This window comes from Spodoptera frugiperda, chromosome 6 (genome assembly GCF_023101765.2).
Source record: "Spodoptera frugiperda isolate SF20-4 chromosome 6, AGI-APGP_CSIRO_Sfru_2.0, whole genome shotgun sequence".
Taxonomy (NCBI): Eukaryota; Metazoa; Arthropoda; class Insecta; order Lepidoptera; family Noctuidae; genus Spodoptera; species Spodoptera frugiperda.
In genome coordinates this window covers 2448881-2465320 of record NC_064217.1, presented here as the reverse complement: position 1 = coordinate 2465320, position 16440 = coordinate 2448881, and the positions used below count along the sequence as shown (strand labels likewise).

The window sequence follows — 16440 nt, the reverse complement described above, 5'->3', positions numbered from 1 at the left end:
ACATTCTCATTTTTAATAAGAGCCCGATCGAATCGAACCATATTTCAAAAAGAAGAGCATCGACAAAGCGGTTTACTGGGCAAAGGTATGGCTATCAGACTATCTAATTTTATTTTATAACAAGATTTATTCGTGTAATATCGTACACGTAAGTACGTCAAGCAATATCATAGCGCATGCACCCGGCTTGAACGTTACAAAATGCAATATTGCTCGTTAAACCCACTTGACCCGCGGGTCCCCGTATACACAGGGCGTTTCATTACTCCAACCACTGTTATGAACGGTGACTTGGAAAAATGTTGAGTTTAAAAAATGTTTTTCAACAGCGCAAATTAATTTTCTGTTTGAATTTATGTTTATGTTTATACTTATATTGTTTTTAATTAACGGAAATGGGTTTCGGATTGCGCTTTGATGGAAGGATTGTTTGATGGTTCGTTATAAGAGGATTTTTAACTTCTTGCTTAAGGATTAGATTTTGTTTTTCTTTGAAGTTTGATCTCGGATTCTGGGATAATGAATATTATCCCTTTTCCTTATGTAGGTGCTTTTTCAATCGAACAGAATATTAATAGACATCAAAATCTATTTCTGGTTTTAAATCTGAGGATCGCTACAAAAATGCTAAGTATTAGGTACTTTATTGCATAATAATAAATAAGTTTCGTTAAACATTTATCTGCAGCAGATGCAGTTTATCTGATCACTCAAACTCGATCCAATGTTAAATAATATTTATTTACTTTGTCTCTCAAACTTCTGGGTCCAGGAATTATATAATTTACAAATCTATTTAACAGAGGTCATTGTCGTACAGTTTGTACAATTAATAATATTACGGAAACTTAACGTTTAATGTAATAAGGAATTACGTAATTAAATCTTGGGGCGAGAGCGTTCATTCGACCTCAATAACAATTGGAAATATAAATTGCAAAGACAAACCATGCTGTAGATACTTGACCTTTGTTGAGGTCGCGATCAAATACGCTTACATTTTATTATCACCCATCGAAATCATCACGGTCATAATTAGACAATTTGTTAACAATTCAAAATTATAACATGACTTCTCGGCTCCAGTCGTAGCCAACACGCGATTAATGTCAGACTTTATCGAGTACCCGAGTCTCTCAGTCAATTTTTCCTCATTTAATATTAATAATCCATTACAATAAGTGTTAGTTTTCAATAATAGTGAGCGTAATAAGTGGTGTTTTGTGGTGTAAACTAATCCTTTGTCGTACAATTTTCATATAAATAATGTTTTGTTCGATTGTCCATGTATCTGTCATAATCAGGTACTAATTAATCATTAGGATTTAATTTAATCCGACACTATCATTGGATTTTGGTGTTCATTCATGAATGAATGTGTTTTATAATTAGGTTGTTTATAGTAATTAGTAAATACTGTGTCCGATTGAGATTATTGTGACGTAAAAATATAAAGTTTAATGAGGCGTACATAATAATTTGTTGGTAGTTGTCACCCATTAATACCTTATTATCTTTTGTTTATTTATGCAAGTGTTATACAATATTTGCTTTCATAAGTAGGTAGCTAGCAATGTTTGCATAGACTTTTTTACATATCAATATTTTTATTTTGTGTTTGTAGTTCTCGCACGTTTTTAATTTTCCTGTACCTACCTCAAATGCGTTAAGTAGGTACGTACCTAATTAAACAATAAAAAGTTTTCGATAGTATTATCAAATCGAACACGCACATAATTTTTTCCTTGACACTTACCATTTTGATCTTAATTATATTCGTTTTTAATTCCTCTATAATTTTTACTTTTTTCTTATAGCTAATTACATACATAAAATCACCTAAACAACAATTTTGTATTCCCAATTGCATTTTTACCAACAAGCTGATAAACCAGAAACACCATTATGTCTTCGTACATAGACTTCAAAATGGCTTTCAAAGTAATTTCTTCCACAATCCTTGATATTCTTCGGTCCTCATACAGTCTGCTAGCATTGTCGGGACGCTACTTACATGACTCATTGCCTCGCAACGGTCCCTTTATAAGTAACGAGAGGTTTATTTTGATATCAAGAACATCTTGTTATGCCGTTTAATTGAGCTATTTGCAATAATAGATAACTTGGAATTATGTTAGGGTTGCCTTTGTGAGGTATGGTGGAACTGTTTATAATGATTCATAGTTTGAATGTTACTAATGGAAAATGCACTGCTTTGAGGTATGCCAGCAACTGTTAAAATAGTACCTATGCCTACAATACATATATATCAATGCATATAGATATTAGATATATGTATATAGATATTAGATCTACGTATATAGATATTAGAAGAATAATGAAATCAAGATTTAACTCTCCTCTTTGCGAGGTAGGTATATGTGTCGCAATCTAAAGAAATCGTGTGGTTTTGTGCCGAATTAATATACTACTTGGAGCATAGAGCATTGATATAGTATCCCGATTGCTATTACCTATAATATATACCTATCTACTATTCATCTAGAAACTCAATCTAGAAAGAAAATTACTAATCTAGAAGACCCCCATTTTTAACCAACTTGAAATTTTCTTGCACCCGTCCTCCATCGTCACATTCCCTTTTAAGAACAAAACAGTTTATTGAATTTGATTCATCATTCATTGTTTTTCTTTCGGTTGACGGTTTAGCCACCCATTTCTGGACACTGGCCCCTACTACGTCATATTGTCCTGAGTCATATTGATTGATACTTATTAGGTCCTTGAACCTTTTATTGGAAATAATGATTTGTTCTTCTGTCATGCCGTGTGGGGTAATTTGATATGGAGTCTGTTCATTTAGGGTCCTTTAATTGTAAAGGAATAAAATGCGGTGCAGAATAGATGGGGTCTTTAGGATAGATATTATGGTCTTCTTTGACTTGGTGTAAATTCAAAATCTGTTGCATGACGAGAAATATTTTCTACTGCAAGTTCAAGTAGATTGTGTTGCTGTGTTATCACCTCGATAGTCGTATGTGTCCGTTTTATCTAACAAAGTAGTAGAGTAAAGTGAAATTGATTTAGACCTGCGTCTACCACATTGTACTTCTTCATTTTGTCATTCTACTTCTACAAAAATGTTTGCTAATAATAATATTGTTCACCTGTGTTTAAGGCAGATAATAGGGAGGAAATTGATAGTTGCCATGTTATATTTTTACCCGACTGCGCCAGAAGGAGGGTTATGTTTTTCGAGTGTATGTATGTATGTATGTATGTATGTATGTATGTATAATTGTTTGGCACGCTCTGCAGCCTAAACGGCTTGATGGATTTTGACTTGAGAGGTGTCGTTAGATTCGTATTTACTGTGAGAGTGACACTGGATATATCAAAATTTAAAAAAAAACAAAATGGCGGATTTTTGGCGCCAAATTCGAATATTTCTCACTCTCTAGCCTAAACGGCTTGACGGATTTTGACTTGAGAGGTGTCGTTAGATTCGTATTTACTGTGAGAGTGACACTGGATATATAAAAATAAAAAAAAAACAAAATGGCGGATTTTTGGCGCCAAATTCGAATATTGCTCACTCTCTAGCCTGAACGACTCGATAGATTTCCGCTTTATAGGGGTCGTTTGATTCGTATTTACTGTCAGAGTGACACTAGATATATCAAAATGAAAAAATAATAAAACTAAAAATAAATAAATAAAAAAAGTAATTTAAAAAACTAAAAAACCCGACTGCGTTTCTTTATAATATTAAAATGAAAAAAGTAAAACAAGAAAGTAATCGTAAAATTTAAGCAGTCGGGACCCATTCTAGAAAGCAAGCCGTATGTGCCCTCACAAAGTCTTTATATTTAGAATGGGTCCCGACTGCTTAAATTTTACGATTACTTTCTTGTTTTAGGGTTTTTTTAATTTTAATATTATAAAGAAACGCAGTCGGGTTTTTAGTTTTAAATTACTTTTTATTCTGAAAGTTTCCAATATTTATTTTGCTGATGTAAATAATCCAGTTTACTTACGGCACTTAGGTATACTTAGTTTTTATACGTACACAAAAACTTAAAAACAAAATTACATAACCAATGATAATGAGGCTAATTAAAACAGTGTCCTATATTGTCAAAAGCAGAAATTAGAAAGCAAAACACATTGTATAAATAGTTCATGATCCGTGTAAACAAAAGCTTGTCACGGTATCATGGGTAAATTGAAATAATGAACTCAATAATGACGTCATCATTACGTACCGTACCGTACATATATTATGTGTCATTACAATACCACGGTAATATTAACTGAAATGATTAAATCCGAGTTGCTTAGGGATCATTTTTATTTAGTGAAACTTTGGAGATATTTTTTCTGTAGTCTGTTAAGTTAATTTGTATGTATGTTTGTATGTTTACATTGCCCGAAAATAGTTTAGTCGGGAGAATATCAAACAACGCTTTAGAGATGTACTTAGCCTTGCTATATTTTTATAATAACTATAGTGAGACATACCTACCTTATTAACTAACTACTAGCCAGGAGGCTGCGTGAAATCACCACGTCTGCGCTCGCTGCATGAGGAAGAGTCCTTCTGTCACTCGAAATTAGTGTTATGATATGATTTGGAACAGTTCACGTATAAGTATACTTTCATAAAAAACTTGGAACTCCGCAGTCTCATTTGCAATCCAATCAGTCATCTAAAGAGTTATTCAGTAATTAGCACCTTTCATAGTGATGTTATCTTGATTGTACTTGGTGCATCTAGGGTCAGGGCCTGTTAATCAATTTATTCATTAACATGTGCAGTATGTTATTAGTAAAGTATATTATGTTATTTTAATCACTATTTATAGATATTTAATATCGAACTTCTCATGTAATAAATGTAACATACACTTTTTAGAAATTTTGCTAATGTTTATTACTCTAGAGAAAATTTTGAAAATTGCTAATTAGAACATAGACTGCCTCATTTTACTAGCGATCACAAACATGTTCCTTTGTCTGCTGAGCTTAGTATTCGATTTTTGACTCGGGCAAATACTGTTGTGTGTTTTTAGATTTTATTAATGATCAGCTAGGTAATGTATTATTTACACGACACTCGTAGAGATGGCTTCATAATGGGTGTTATGTGCATCTGTTTACCTCTTAATAGGGGATAAAAGACGTCATGTAATATCACAGTATGTAACACAGTAAACAGAGCTGTGTACAACTATTTATCTAAGTATAACATCTATTAGCTACGGTTCACGAGCACAAAATTAAAACAAATAAAGTACCCACCTACCTAATTGACAACTTCAGTCAATAAACTCCACTTATTACGCTGTCCTGCTCACTCGAGCTTTTAACCTTACAAAAGAAAGAGACGACTATGTTTCAAACAAGTTTTTAATAGATTTCTTTGTTGTTAATAGTTTAGAAATTGATCCAGACAATAGCTAAAATCCCATGATCAATATAGGGCCATGGGAAACGAAACACAATGTGTTTTCCCATAAATGTAAGGTACCTACACTTGAGGCTGTTCAGTCGTTTCGTACTGAGGAAGCGGTTAGCTGCGCGCTCGCAGAAAAAGTATAAAAAGTTCGGAGGCAAACTCAAAGTGTCATGGCGAAAGCGGTGATATGGTAATTTTGATTTTATATTTATTAGATTAAGCTTTATTGTTCTTTATGCATGTTTCTTTTACTTATTACCTTTTTATTACTTGCATGGTTTGTTGTTTAGTTAAAAAGTCTTTTTCAGTTTGGCAGAAAGGTTTGTAAATATGTTTTGTCTCTTTCACACGTTGTCCTTGACTTGGTAAGTAAAGTTCCAGTTGTTGCTACATTCAATATTTATTTATTTAGTAAAATATTTTAAGGTAAAAGTTTTAAGTATCGTTGTTGTGATAAACAGCAACTTTGTAAACACATTTTAAACTACTTTTTGCTTGTTTTATGTTGTTATTTTTTCAAAGTTATTAGACTTGATGTTTTACGCCTCTCTGCCTCACTCAGAGACTTTTAATGATTACTTAAACTATTTCCTTACTAACGATATTGTTCCGAAAACAATTGCAAAGGACTGGGTTAAGTAACCATTAAATGACTCTGAGAATAGCGGTTATTTTTATATTGACATCGTACCATCATCATTCAAATTGGTCATTTGGTCATAATTATCTCATTTGTTTTATGTTTCGAATTAATGGTCAGTGTGTTGACATTATGTATGAACATTATTAAGATGCCATTGCGAATTTACGATAAGAGAAGTATTTCTCTTAAATAAAAATATACTTAAAGTTCCTAAAATAAAAAGGCTTTGATTGCTCTACTGAGAGCCAAAATAAACCGTTTAAGAATCGATCTTAAAATATTTATTTGTGTAGGCATATCAAACCTTATCAAAATATGTTAAGCTATTTTATATTCAGGAGCGATAACATAATAATTAAAGCTAGGAAGAGGATATAAACATGTTTTTAGCTAGGAATAGTATAGTACGCAGTTTGATAGGTATGATAAATAATTAATATTGTTGTTAATTCAAAGAAACATTATTTAATAAAATAACAAACATCTATGTGCTCTGTAAATCTAATAATATGCTATATTTGGCGCGTATTTTTTTGCGTGTGGTCCAATGTGTGATCAAAATAAATGCAGCTATAGAAGCTCGCAATTCAAGCTACCCGTATGCGTATCTCTCTTTTATTTTCAACTTTATTATTTTGCAATAAAGTCGATAATTGAACTAGGGTACCTTGAAGTGCTAGTCTGTACAAGAATATACAATTACTGCAGATTGCTTCTAGATAATAATGGATGTCCCACGCGTGTAGAGTAAAAACTCGTTTCGGATTCAACTGTGCATGATAGCTACACTTACCGTATCGTTGTATTTAATAAAAACTATAGCTTCTTGTTGCTACGGGCAAGTAACTGCAATTATATTGGTTCACACCTTTTGTTCCTCGAAGTCGTAAACAGTACCACTATTATGTAAAATACGTACGTACCTTTTTATGAAATTACCCTAATATTTAGCCTTGAACTTCACCTTACTGAGTTGGGGGTCAGTATTCAATTGAATTCCTCATTTCTTACGGAATCAAATTAGAGAGAAACAAAACGCAACGTCACTGAGAAATTTTCGAAAAACCGAAAAAAGCCCAGTGATACTTTGCCCGACCTGGGAATCGAACCCGAGACCCCTTGTCCAGCAGTTGCACTTGCGACCACTTGACCAATGAGGCTGTCAGTTAGAGAGAGATAGAACTATTATAAAGCCAAAAATTGTATTAAATTATTAAATTACTTTAATTAAACGATAAACACAGGAAGTGTTGAACTAAGTTCTTAAAAGTTATCAATGTTATAATGATCCAGAGAAATAATGAGTTAAAAATATTAATTAATAATTTCCTATTAATTATAACGTTATCGATTAGCGTATAATTATAATACCTACTAGAATCTAGAGTTATTAACTGCTAGATAACAATGTTTACTTAGGAAAATTTTACATGTTCAATCTATTTTCCTTATTGACGTGTTTTAATAGAAAATTTTAATTAACTGCCTCATTGGTCAAGTGGTCGCAAGTGCGACTGCCGGATAAAGGGTCTCGGTTCGATTCCCGGGTCGGTCATAGTATTGCTGGTTTTTTTAAATTTTCGAAAATTTCTCAGTAGTAGGATGGAGTCTGGAAATGTAATACCTACTAGAATCTAGAGTTATTAACTGCTAGATAACAATGTTTACTTAGGAAAATTTTACATGTTCAATCTATTTTCCTTATTGACGTGTTTTAGACTAGAAAATAAATTAACTGCTTCATTGGTCAAGTGGTCGCAAGTGCGACTGCCGGATAAAGGGTCTCGGTTCGATTCCCGGGTCGGTCATAGTATTGCTGGTTTTTTTCGGATTTTCGAAAATTTCTCAGTAGTAGGATGGAGTCTGGAAATGTGCCCGGTATATGGCAATAGGTTCACCAAACTAATTTATCTAAAACTATAAAAGTATAACTAGATTGGCGATATATTCAGCAAGGACCAAATTAAAAGTACCCTTAACCGACGAGTATGCATGAAAAGACTGATGACTGTTGATAAAGAGATATGTAAGATTCGTAGCAATTGGCGTTCCATTGTTTCTGCCCACCCCCACGGGAGACAGGTGTGCATGTATATATAACAGTATTTCATAACAGTGTGCAGAGGTGCCTTTAAAGATAGTTTTTGTGGTGGAGTGTGTGGAGTCTCCTCATTCTATCAAATTGTTAAGTAATCCTATCGCCATACATTGGACACAATTCCAGACTCCGTCAGGGACAGGGCTTTAGTTAAGGAAAATATGTATTAAAACGTTACACTTGAAATTAACGTTCAAAAGAAATTATACAAAATAACATACGTACAATGCTAAAAAATATAAAATTTGCTAAACATAAGAAACCGACTCTTATTACAACTAAAATAAAATACAAAATTGCTTAAAAATGTTCATTGAAATACAAATTTTAATACGACTTAATCCCCGTACGAGTAATTTAGGACCCACTTCACAGACTAAAAGGGTCTAAGTACTGAATAGTTAGAAGTTTAACCACATTAAAGGGCATTACCTATCTAGAACCTCACTTAGGGCTAATAGAAAAAGGACAAGAAAATATGTTTATTTTATTTAAACAAACCTAAATTAACTTAAAATATAATTTTGTAATCTACTTGTCTCTTTGCCATAATTACCTATGTTAACAAACATGTCCACGCCTGTCGCTAGAAACCATCTAGAAACATTCCGGGTGTCGGGGATCGCGGATGACGGCAACCAAGGATAGCTCGCCCACCGACCGGAACCAGACCGCCACAAAGAACCAGACCATCACAGATGCGGCCCAGAAGGGCTGATGCCCGATCCGGAGCTACCGAATACCTAGCGGGTTTACCAGGGCTCCGCTTTAAAGCAGGAGTGGGAACGTTGTGGTTTTCAGTCTGCTCGTTTGCTCTGCTCATAAGAAATAGTTCTTTTTATGTAACAAAAATAATCGTTTGTCAGCAGCATTGTATAGGTGAAACATTATTGGTTCCAGGTTACTAATCCAGTTCCTCTACATTGGAAGCATATCACCACAAATATTGGAGGTCAAATACACGAACAGCTCAGGAATATGTAAAGGGAATCGACTCTTCAAAACTGTTGCAGATCTGAAGAATTTGGAAGGATGTGTGGTCATCGTGGGCAGTTTGGAGATCTTCATAGAGATATCGCAGGAAGAGAGTTTTACTAACATGACATTTTGGGATCTTAGAGAGGTAGAGTATTTAGTTTAGTTTGTTTTTGTAATGATACTTGAAGTGGTTTAAAAAAAATATGACCGTATCGTCTTGTGTCTTAAGTTTTGAATGACTACTCGGTTAGCGCAAGCGGCTGCTGCGCAATGTGTCTTGGATTCCATTCCCGTTCGGACAGATTTTCTGTTTGTAAACGCACTCACAACCCAGGAAAGATACCTGGTACAGGCCAATCGCCAGCATCATTTTACTCAGGAATGACCACTACTATAAAATTTAACATTATAAAATCCTATATTATGTTTCAGATCACTGAATATCTGCTTATTTATCGAGTAAACGGCTTGGAGTCTGTCGGTAAACTGTTCCCGAACCTCGCCAGAATAAGAGGGCTAAGGTTGCTGAACAATTTCGCTTTGATTGTATACGATAATCCAAAGCTCACAGAGGTAAATAAATGCATTTTTCTATAGTATTTACGTTGTACATTGGTCCGTGTCTTATTTGTATAAAGATGATATAAAATACCGTTTCGTTTTTGTTTTGGAAACAATACAAAAAGGATGCAAGCGCGTGGCAGTGCGCTTACCACCTTTTTATATTGACGTTATAAAACATATCATACGACATACTATTTAAAGTTCAAATTTAAATGACAATAGACTGCACGGTTAGTGAGGTGGCTGAGCAACTGGCTGCCGCGCAACGGGTAGCGCCTAATGTGGGGCAACGTTAAACAAAAAAAAAAATACAATTCTAAGTTGGAGTAGTGCTTGTTAGGTATATTATGTCCTGAAAATATAAATATCACACTCCCATCATTCGTCTTTCTCTCTTCAAATTCACACAGAGACTGACAAAATATAAGAGTAAAACTCGACTACATTTCATCAAGTTGTCGGGAGCAGATTTCACAGAATAATACAGCTGTTCTGTACACACGGTGACACATAGTGCTATACAAATCCAGTTTATCTTGGTCTTGCTTTGTACGATCCTTTCGCACAGTCGACGGTCAGTTTATACTGGTTTTGTATACCTCTACTTGTCCTTTGTACTAATGAATGTGGACTCTGAATCTAGCGAAGCGAATATCGCGTTTGTAACTGAACGAACCATAAAACTGGCCAATTAAAGCCAATATCTATGATTCGATAGTCAATTTTTCGCCACTGAATGACAAAAAGGTATTTGCATTTAGATAGCTTTAATGGAATTTCGTAAATACAAACAATAGCTGTGTATGTGTATGGGTATTTGTTTATTTAAACGAATATTTCAAATGGACTATGAATATTTGACGGGTTGTTTGTTAAATAAAACTAACACTTTCTCCGTATTTTTTGTTTGAATATTGTTTTTTTATTTATTTTATAAGCCGGTAAACGAGCTGACGGATCACCTGATGGTAAGCAATCGCCGCCGCCCATGGACATCAGAAACACCAGAGGCGTTACAAGTACGTTGCCGGCCTTTTGTGGGTTAGGAATTTAAGGGTTGTTGGGAAATCAGGGATTGGGAAGATTTGGAAGAGGGGTAATTGGTCTTCCGGTAACCTCACTTATCGCAAGCGTTGTTTCATGTCAGTTTTTTTGTGAGGCCGTGGTATCATACCGGTCGAGCCGGCCCTTTCGTGCCGAAGCATAAAATTACAGACTTTTACTAATATAAGTAAAGACTTTGATCTAATATTAACTACCCGGTTTATTGTTGTTCTATTGTAAAATAATATTTTTAAGTCTTATTTCTAGTTACCCGGGGCTCCGGCTGTTACCGGGGCTCCGGCTCAAAACAGGAGAAGTCATTACATGATTTTCTCCCCTCAAAAAAATCCTATTTCTAACTTGAATAAAATAAAAACACCTACTAATCCTACGAATACATGCATATATTTTTAAACGGCAAACAAACTCGTGTTTTCTATTGGCAACAGAGATTTACCATGGTGAAATCCTTTGACTATTTAACGAACTCACAGCACTACGGTGAAGGAATTAGTTCCCAATGGAGCGAACCTAACCTCATTTGTGAAGCGTTCCTATCCGCACTCGTAACTGAGGTTTCTAACAAATGTTTGTAAAATATTTAACATTGCATCAATAGTTTAATATCCTATAGTAAGTATAGACTTTAGTATATAGCGAATTATGGTACGCGTGCTATTGATGGAAGCACAATATTTTGGGAACGTCATTAGTCACAAAATCTGTCCTATGTTTGTCGCTACTTTCAGATATGAATAAGATTAAAAATTCAGAGTTAGATAAATGACTCCAGTTAAGCAATTCTATAATTTCCGCCATGTCATTTGTTGTGAGAATAATCTCGACCCGTGTCAGGCGAGAATGCGATCGAGCTCACTTCTAATATTTTGAATTGATAATAAAAGAATAGCCTAGCAGTCTAGCACGAATTTTGCTTAACCCGTCGTATGCCGCAGCAGATCCGCGCGAGACACAGTGTGTTTTCTATTATTGTCTTATATACAAGAGGTTAATAAACTGTAAAAAATTATTACTTTGATGGTACATGTAGCACATAAAAAAATCTTTAGAAATAAATACATTGATTTCTTGTTCACAGATTGGACTCTTCAGCCTTATAAAAATTGACAGAGGAGGGGTAACAATGTGGGCGTTACCACAAGCCTGCTTCGTTGACACCATTGACTGGAAAGTGCTGGCCCCTAGGGCTCGGCATGTGATCAGCCCTCCCTTAATAGATATCCCCATGAGGCAGATCCAGTGCAGCGTCCCTTGTTCTTGCTCAAGTAATGCTGCTACAAATCGGTGTTGGAATAATAGGTGAGTGTATTTTATTCTTTATCCACTTTGAAAATAGTGTCATAATTGCTTCACTTCGTTCTTAAATGTGGCAGTGGATTTTGAAATGAGTCTGCAAAGTGCAATAATAAAAATGATGGTTAATTTAATCAATGTAATCTAAAAGAATCCTTTTAATGAAGTTATGTCGTAGTCTCATAAAAATCAATCAATCAAAGCTTGCATAGTGTTACGTATAAGTGAGTTTGTCGAAGTAGAGAGGCCTTTATATTGCGGGTGTCCATGGGTAACTGATGGTTTTTCAAGTAGATGATATGTGTGTTGTTACCGACTTCACAAAAAGGAGGAGGTATTATGTTCGGCTGTTTGTCATCGAATACTCCGTCAATTGTCGACGGATTTTCAAAATTGTTTTTCGAAAGTAGATAGTTCTGAGGTGGTCCCATTGTTACCAAGTTAGGATCTGATGATGGGATCTTAGAGAAATCGGGGAACTCCTCAAATATTATAGGGAACTATATAGTGATTTTGGTATATTCATCTAGAATTGAACCATTTACAGTCAAAAAGTAACCTTTGAAGAGGTGGAACTGATGAAGAAGACCAGAAATGGCCAATGGAACTTCATACTCACATAGAAATCACAATAAAGTTAATTAAGTGACTGTGACAATACAAATAAATAAAGTAGTTATTGAGATAGAGAATTTTAACCGACTTTTTTAGTTGCGATACTGAGTATCTGAGTAAAAAGTGGTACAGAAAATACTTTTTACAAAAAAATAAACCGACAGACTAAAAAAGTTAAAAATAACTTTAATTTCGGAAGTCGATGTTTCTCGGTATTATTTGTTTGTTACACCGACTGCCGAAATTAAAGTTATTTTTAACTTTAGGAAGTCGGTTTATTTTAAATGGATTAAGTAATCTATCAGAGACTTCTTATTCGTTCTTTTCCATTCGAAGCTAGACTTTGGAAATACCACCATCAATAAAATGTGTGTTAAAAATGTATAAAATAATATTTACTTTCATATTTCAGACGATGTCAGATATTCCTGGACGGACCGGAGGCTGATAAATGCAACGATCAGTGTCTTGGATGCCGTAAGACAAACAAGGATGCTTGCTTCGTGTGCCGCAACTTTACGTATAAGGGAAAATGTTTGCCAGAATGTCCGCCTCACACGTGAGTTTCTTTGAAATATGTTCTATAGAAATGATAACGTGACATCTATTTAGTACGTCACTAGTAATGTAAGTAATGAAAAAATATATATATGATGATAAAAATACATGTCATAATATGACGTCACGCTATATTTCAAATCAGCATATCTTCCAAAGTTTTGTCTTCCAAAGCTTATTTTGTTTCAGAAAATAAAAAATACTTGTCTATTATAAAAAAAAATAAGAGAAAGACGAGAGGATGTAACTTTTACCTTACTAAAATTAGTAAATTAAAACCTTATAACAACGAGGTAAAAGTCCATTTTAAAATATATTATCAAAATTATTTCGTATTACAGGATCCTTCTTCCTGACAATCAGTATTGCATCTCAATAGAAGAGTGCTTCGAGCTAGATCGATGGGTGTTCAACAATACCTGCGTCTCCGAGTGTCCTATGGACTATAAAATTAGAAATGGTAACAGAAAAAGACCCACCACCTGTGTACCTTGTACTCATTGTGAAATTGTAAGTATATTTTGAATTATTATAAAGTCATATTACAGTAAAAATAATGAATGATTTCACACATTAGTATCATGTAATGGCCAATAGATGGCGTTACGATTACATTTATGCAAGGTTATTTCATTTTGTTATCAATGACAGTAAGTTTAGCGTTAATATGCCGTTTATAATCCACTTCTAACTTAAATAATCCCCTAATGTTGGATTTAAAGTTAGTTAGATTTTAAAAGTAAAGTTTAATTATAATTAAGTATGTATAAAAATTTTCTGTTTCAGACTTGTGGTAGCCTAAAAATTCAATCTCTAAGTTCAATCCAAAGTGCAGAGAAATGTGTTTATGTGAAGGGATTTTTGTATATACACGTAAGAGCAATACCTGGAGTACTCGGAGAATTGAGAATGTATCTCGGTCACATCCAAGAAGTATCAGAATACATATCAATTGAAGGATCCGATATAACAACACTCGATTTTCTGTCATCATTACGCAAAATTAAAGGCCAACGTCTAAAAGATGACAAATATAGTCTTAATTTCTATCGTAACAGTAATCTCCAGACATTATTCTCTGCATCTGTAACCAAAAACCTAACAATCGAAGCTGGAACAGCGAGATTTGATCACAACCCAGTACTTTGTATGTCCAAAATAGATGAATTGAAAACACGGCTGCCGGTAGAACCCAATCCCCTAGATATTCCAGAAGGTTCTAATGGAGATCAGGGAGCATGTGCGGAAGTTATATTTGACTTCGAAATAACACTAACGGGAAAATCTACTGCATTGCTACAGTTTTCACCAATCTTTGATGATAATAGTACGCATTGTGTGCTGTATGTGCGTCTACCGCCTGGAGTCAACACTACGGTGGTCCCTGAAACTTGTAGCGAGTTTGAATGGCATTCTTTGGACATTCCTATAATATCTGATAACAAATATGGTGTCGTGGAACTCAATGGTTTACATGCTGCATCATCTTACGCTCTCTGTATCGAATTATACAATGCTGAGAAGGGACGTTTGGTCAGAAGTAATATCTTCAACTTTACAACGCCTGTTGGGATCCCAGAGCCACCATTCATTGTGGAGTTAGTTGCATCTGCATCCGACGTCGTTGTGTTAAGATGGGTCGACCACAAAGATTATGTTATTCATATCGACTATTATGAGTTAGATGTGACCCTGATCGACAATTATTCCAGGACATCAAAGGTGGTAGATTATTGTCGTTATAAAGAAGATTTATTTGACGCCGACTATACTCGTCATGCATTAGTTCGCAGGCCACCTCCAGAATATGCGAGAGGCTGTGAGTCAATGTGTGGCATATTATCGTCGGTCACTCCTGGTGCGATGGTAGAGGAGTACTTCGACGTTTGTGATGATTCTAATTTCGATTGTAATAATCAAGAAAGCATAATATCAAGTAATTCAAGTTTTGGCAACTATGTACGCACATTAGTATTGTTAAATATAAGCAGCCCGAGAAACGACTTTCAAGTTGGCGGGCTAGCACCCTTTAGTGATTATAAGTTTAGGTTAAGAGCATGCTCCGGTGGTCAATGCAGTAGATCAGCGAGAGGTGTTGTCAGAACATTCAGCTTAAAAAATGCTGACATACCCTCTATCACCTACTTGCATGCAAACCAATTTGGTCATATTTTTGTAAGGTGGAACCCACCAAATGTTACGAATGGACCAATATTATCCTACTCAGTAGAAGTATTACCTAGAATTAATATAAATGACCTGATGCCCCAAGTTTGGTGCGTGGCGGCTGAGGAAACAAGGATCTTCGTTCAATCTGTGATAGTCTCCAAATATTTAGTTAGGGTGTGTGTTAAAACACTCGCATCCAGTAATTCTTGTAGTGATTGGATAAAAATTACCAGTGTTACCGAATCGAAGACGATTTTGCTGTGGATCGGCGTGACTTGTGGGATTTTGATATACATCGCTTCGTTTATAGTGGGATGGCTCAAGAAAAGATTGAGGCATCGCAGCGAAGTAGTGCCATTAGTCGATAGTTCGTCTTCGTTACGTGTCGAGAGCGAGCCGCCGGCCATGATGCTATCAGATTTCGTGCCATTTCATACGATACCTTTAGATTAATGCTGTATTGTGATACCGACGTAGCAGTTATGGAAAAATATATGAATATATGCACTAGTCTTATTTCCTGGAAAAAGTGTGTTGTTAGTTGGTTCCATCCCAAATGTTTTGCTAACAATTCGTGACATCTGATAGGGCACGTTGTCAAAAGAGTTAATATTCGCTAAAACGTCCATTTTATTTCGACGCTAATGGTTTTAATTAAATTGGTTTCATGTTATGTGCGGAACACTCGCGTGTGTCACTTTAACAAAGCCTTTGTGTAAGGATTTTTTTTGGGCTTTGAAGCCCTGCCTGCAATTGTGTATTTTTTTATAAAATAAAGTTGTATCTTTTTCAATAAAACTGTATGTTGTTGTTATTGGAATAAATAAGGTTGATATTATGGTGTATGCTATGGTAACAAAATCTTCTTCGAATCAATCGAAGAAGATTTTGTTTAGTATACAGAGTTAGTTTGGATATTCAAGGTGTCGTGTTCTAATAAATGATTTGATTCTATGAATGCAATGAATGATTTAAATTATTATTATTATTTATCCTTGTATTGCCTTAGTCTTAAAGTGTACATAGTGTACTTATTTA

The 16440-nt window shown here is 34.8% G+C and overlaps 1 protein-coding gene across 4 annotated transcripts; it reads left to right on the top strand.

Moving 5' to 3' along the window:
- The first annotated feature begins 1016 nt into the window (after nucleotides 1-1016).
- On the top strand, nucleotides 1017-16237 carry LOC118267515 (insulin-like receptor). 4 transcript variants are annotated; one of them, XM_035581556.2, is made up of 8 exons: nucleotides 1017-1183; nucleotides 5397-5609; nucleotides 9061-9283; nucleotides 9571-9711; nucleotides 11846-12066; nucleotides 13088-13234; nucleotides 13575-13743; nucleotides 14020-16237. In XM_035581556.2, the coding sequence occupies exons 2-8, from the start codon at nucleotides 5590-5592 to the stop codon at nucleotides 15853-15855; spliced, it is 2757 nt and encodes a 918-aa protein (XP_035437449.2). In that variant the 5' UTR covers nucleotides 1017-1183; nucleotides 5397-5589; the 3' UTR covers nucleotides 15856-16237. The 4 variants fall into 4 exon arrangements, with proteins under 4 accessions (XP_035437449.2, XP_035437453.2, XP_035437450.2 ...); XM_035581560.2 differs by having other exon boundaries at nucleotides 1035-1108; XM_035581557.2 differs by having other exon boundaries at nucleotides 1141-1304.
- Nucleotides 16238-16440: the final 203 nt, after the last annotated feature.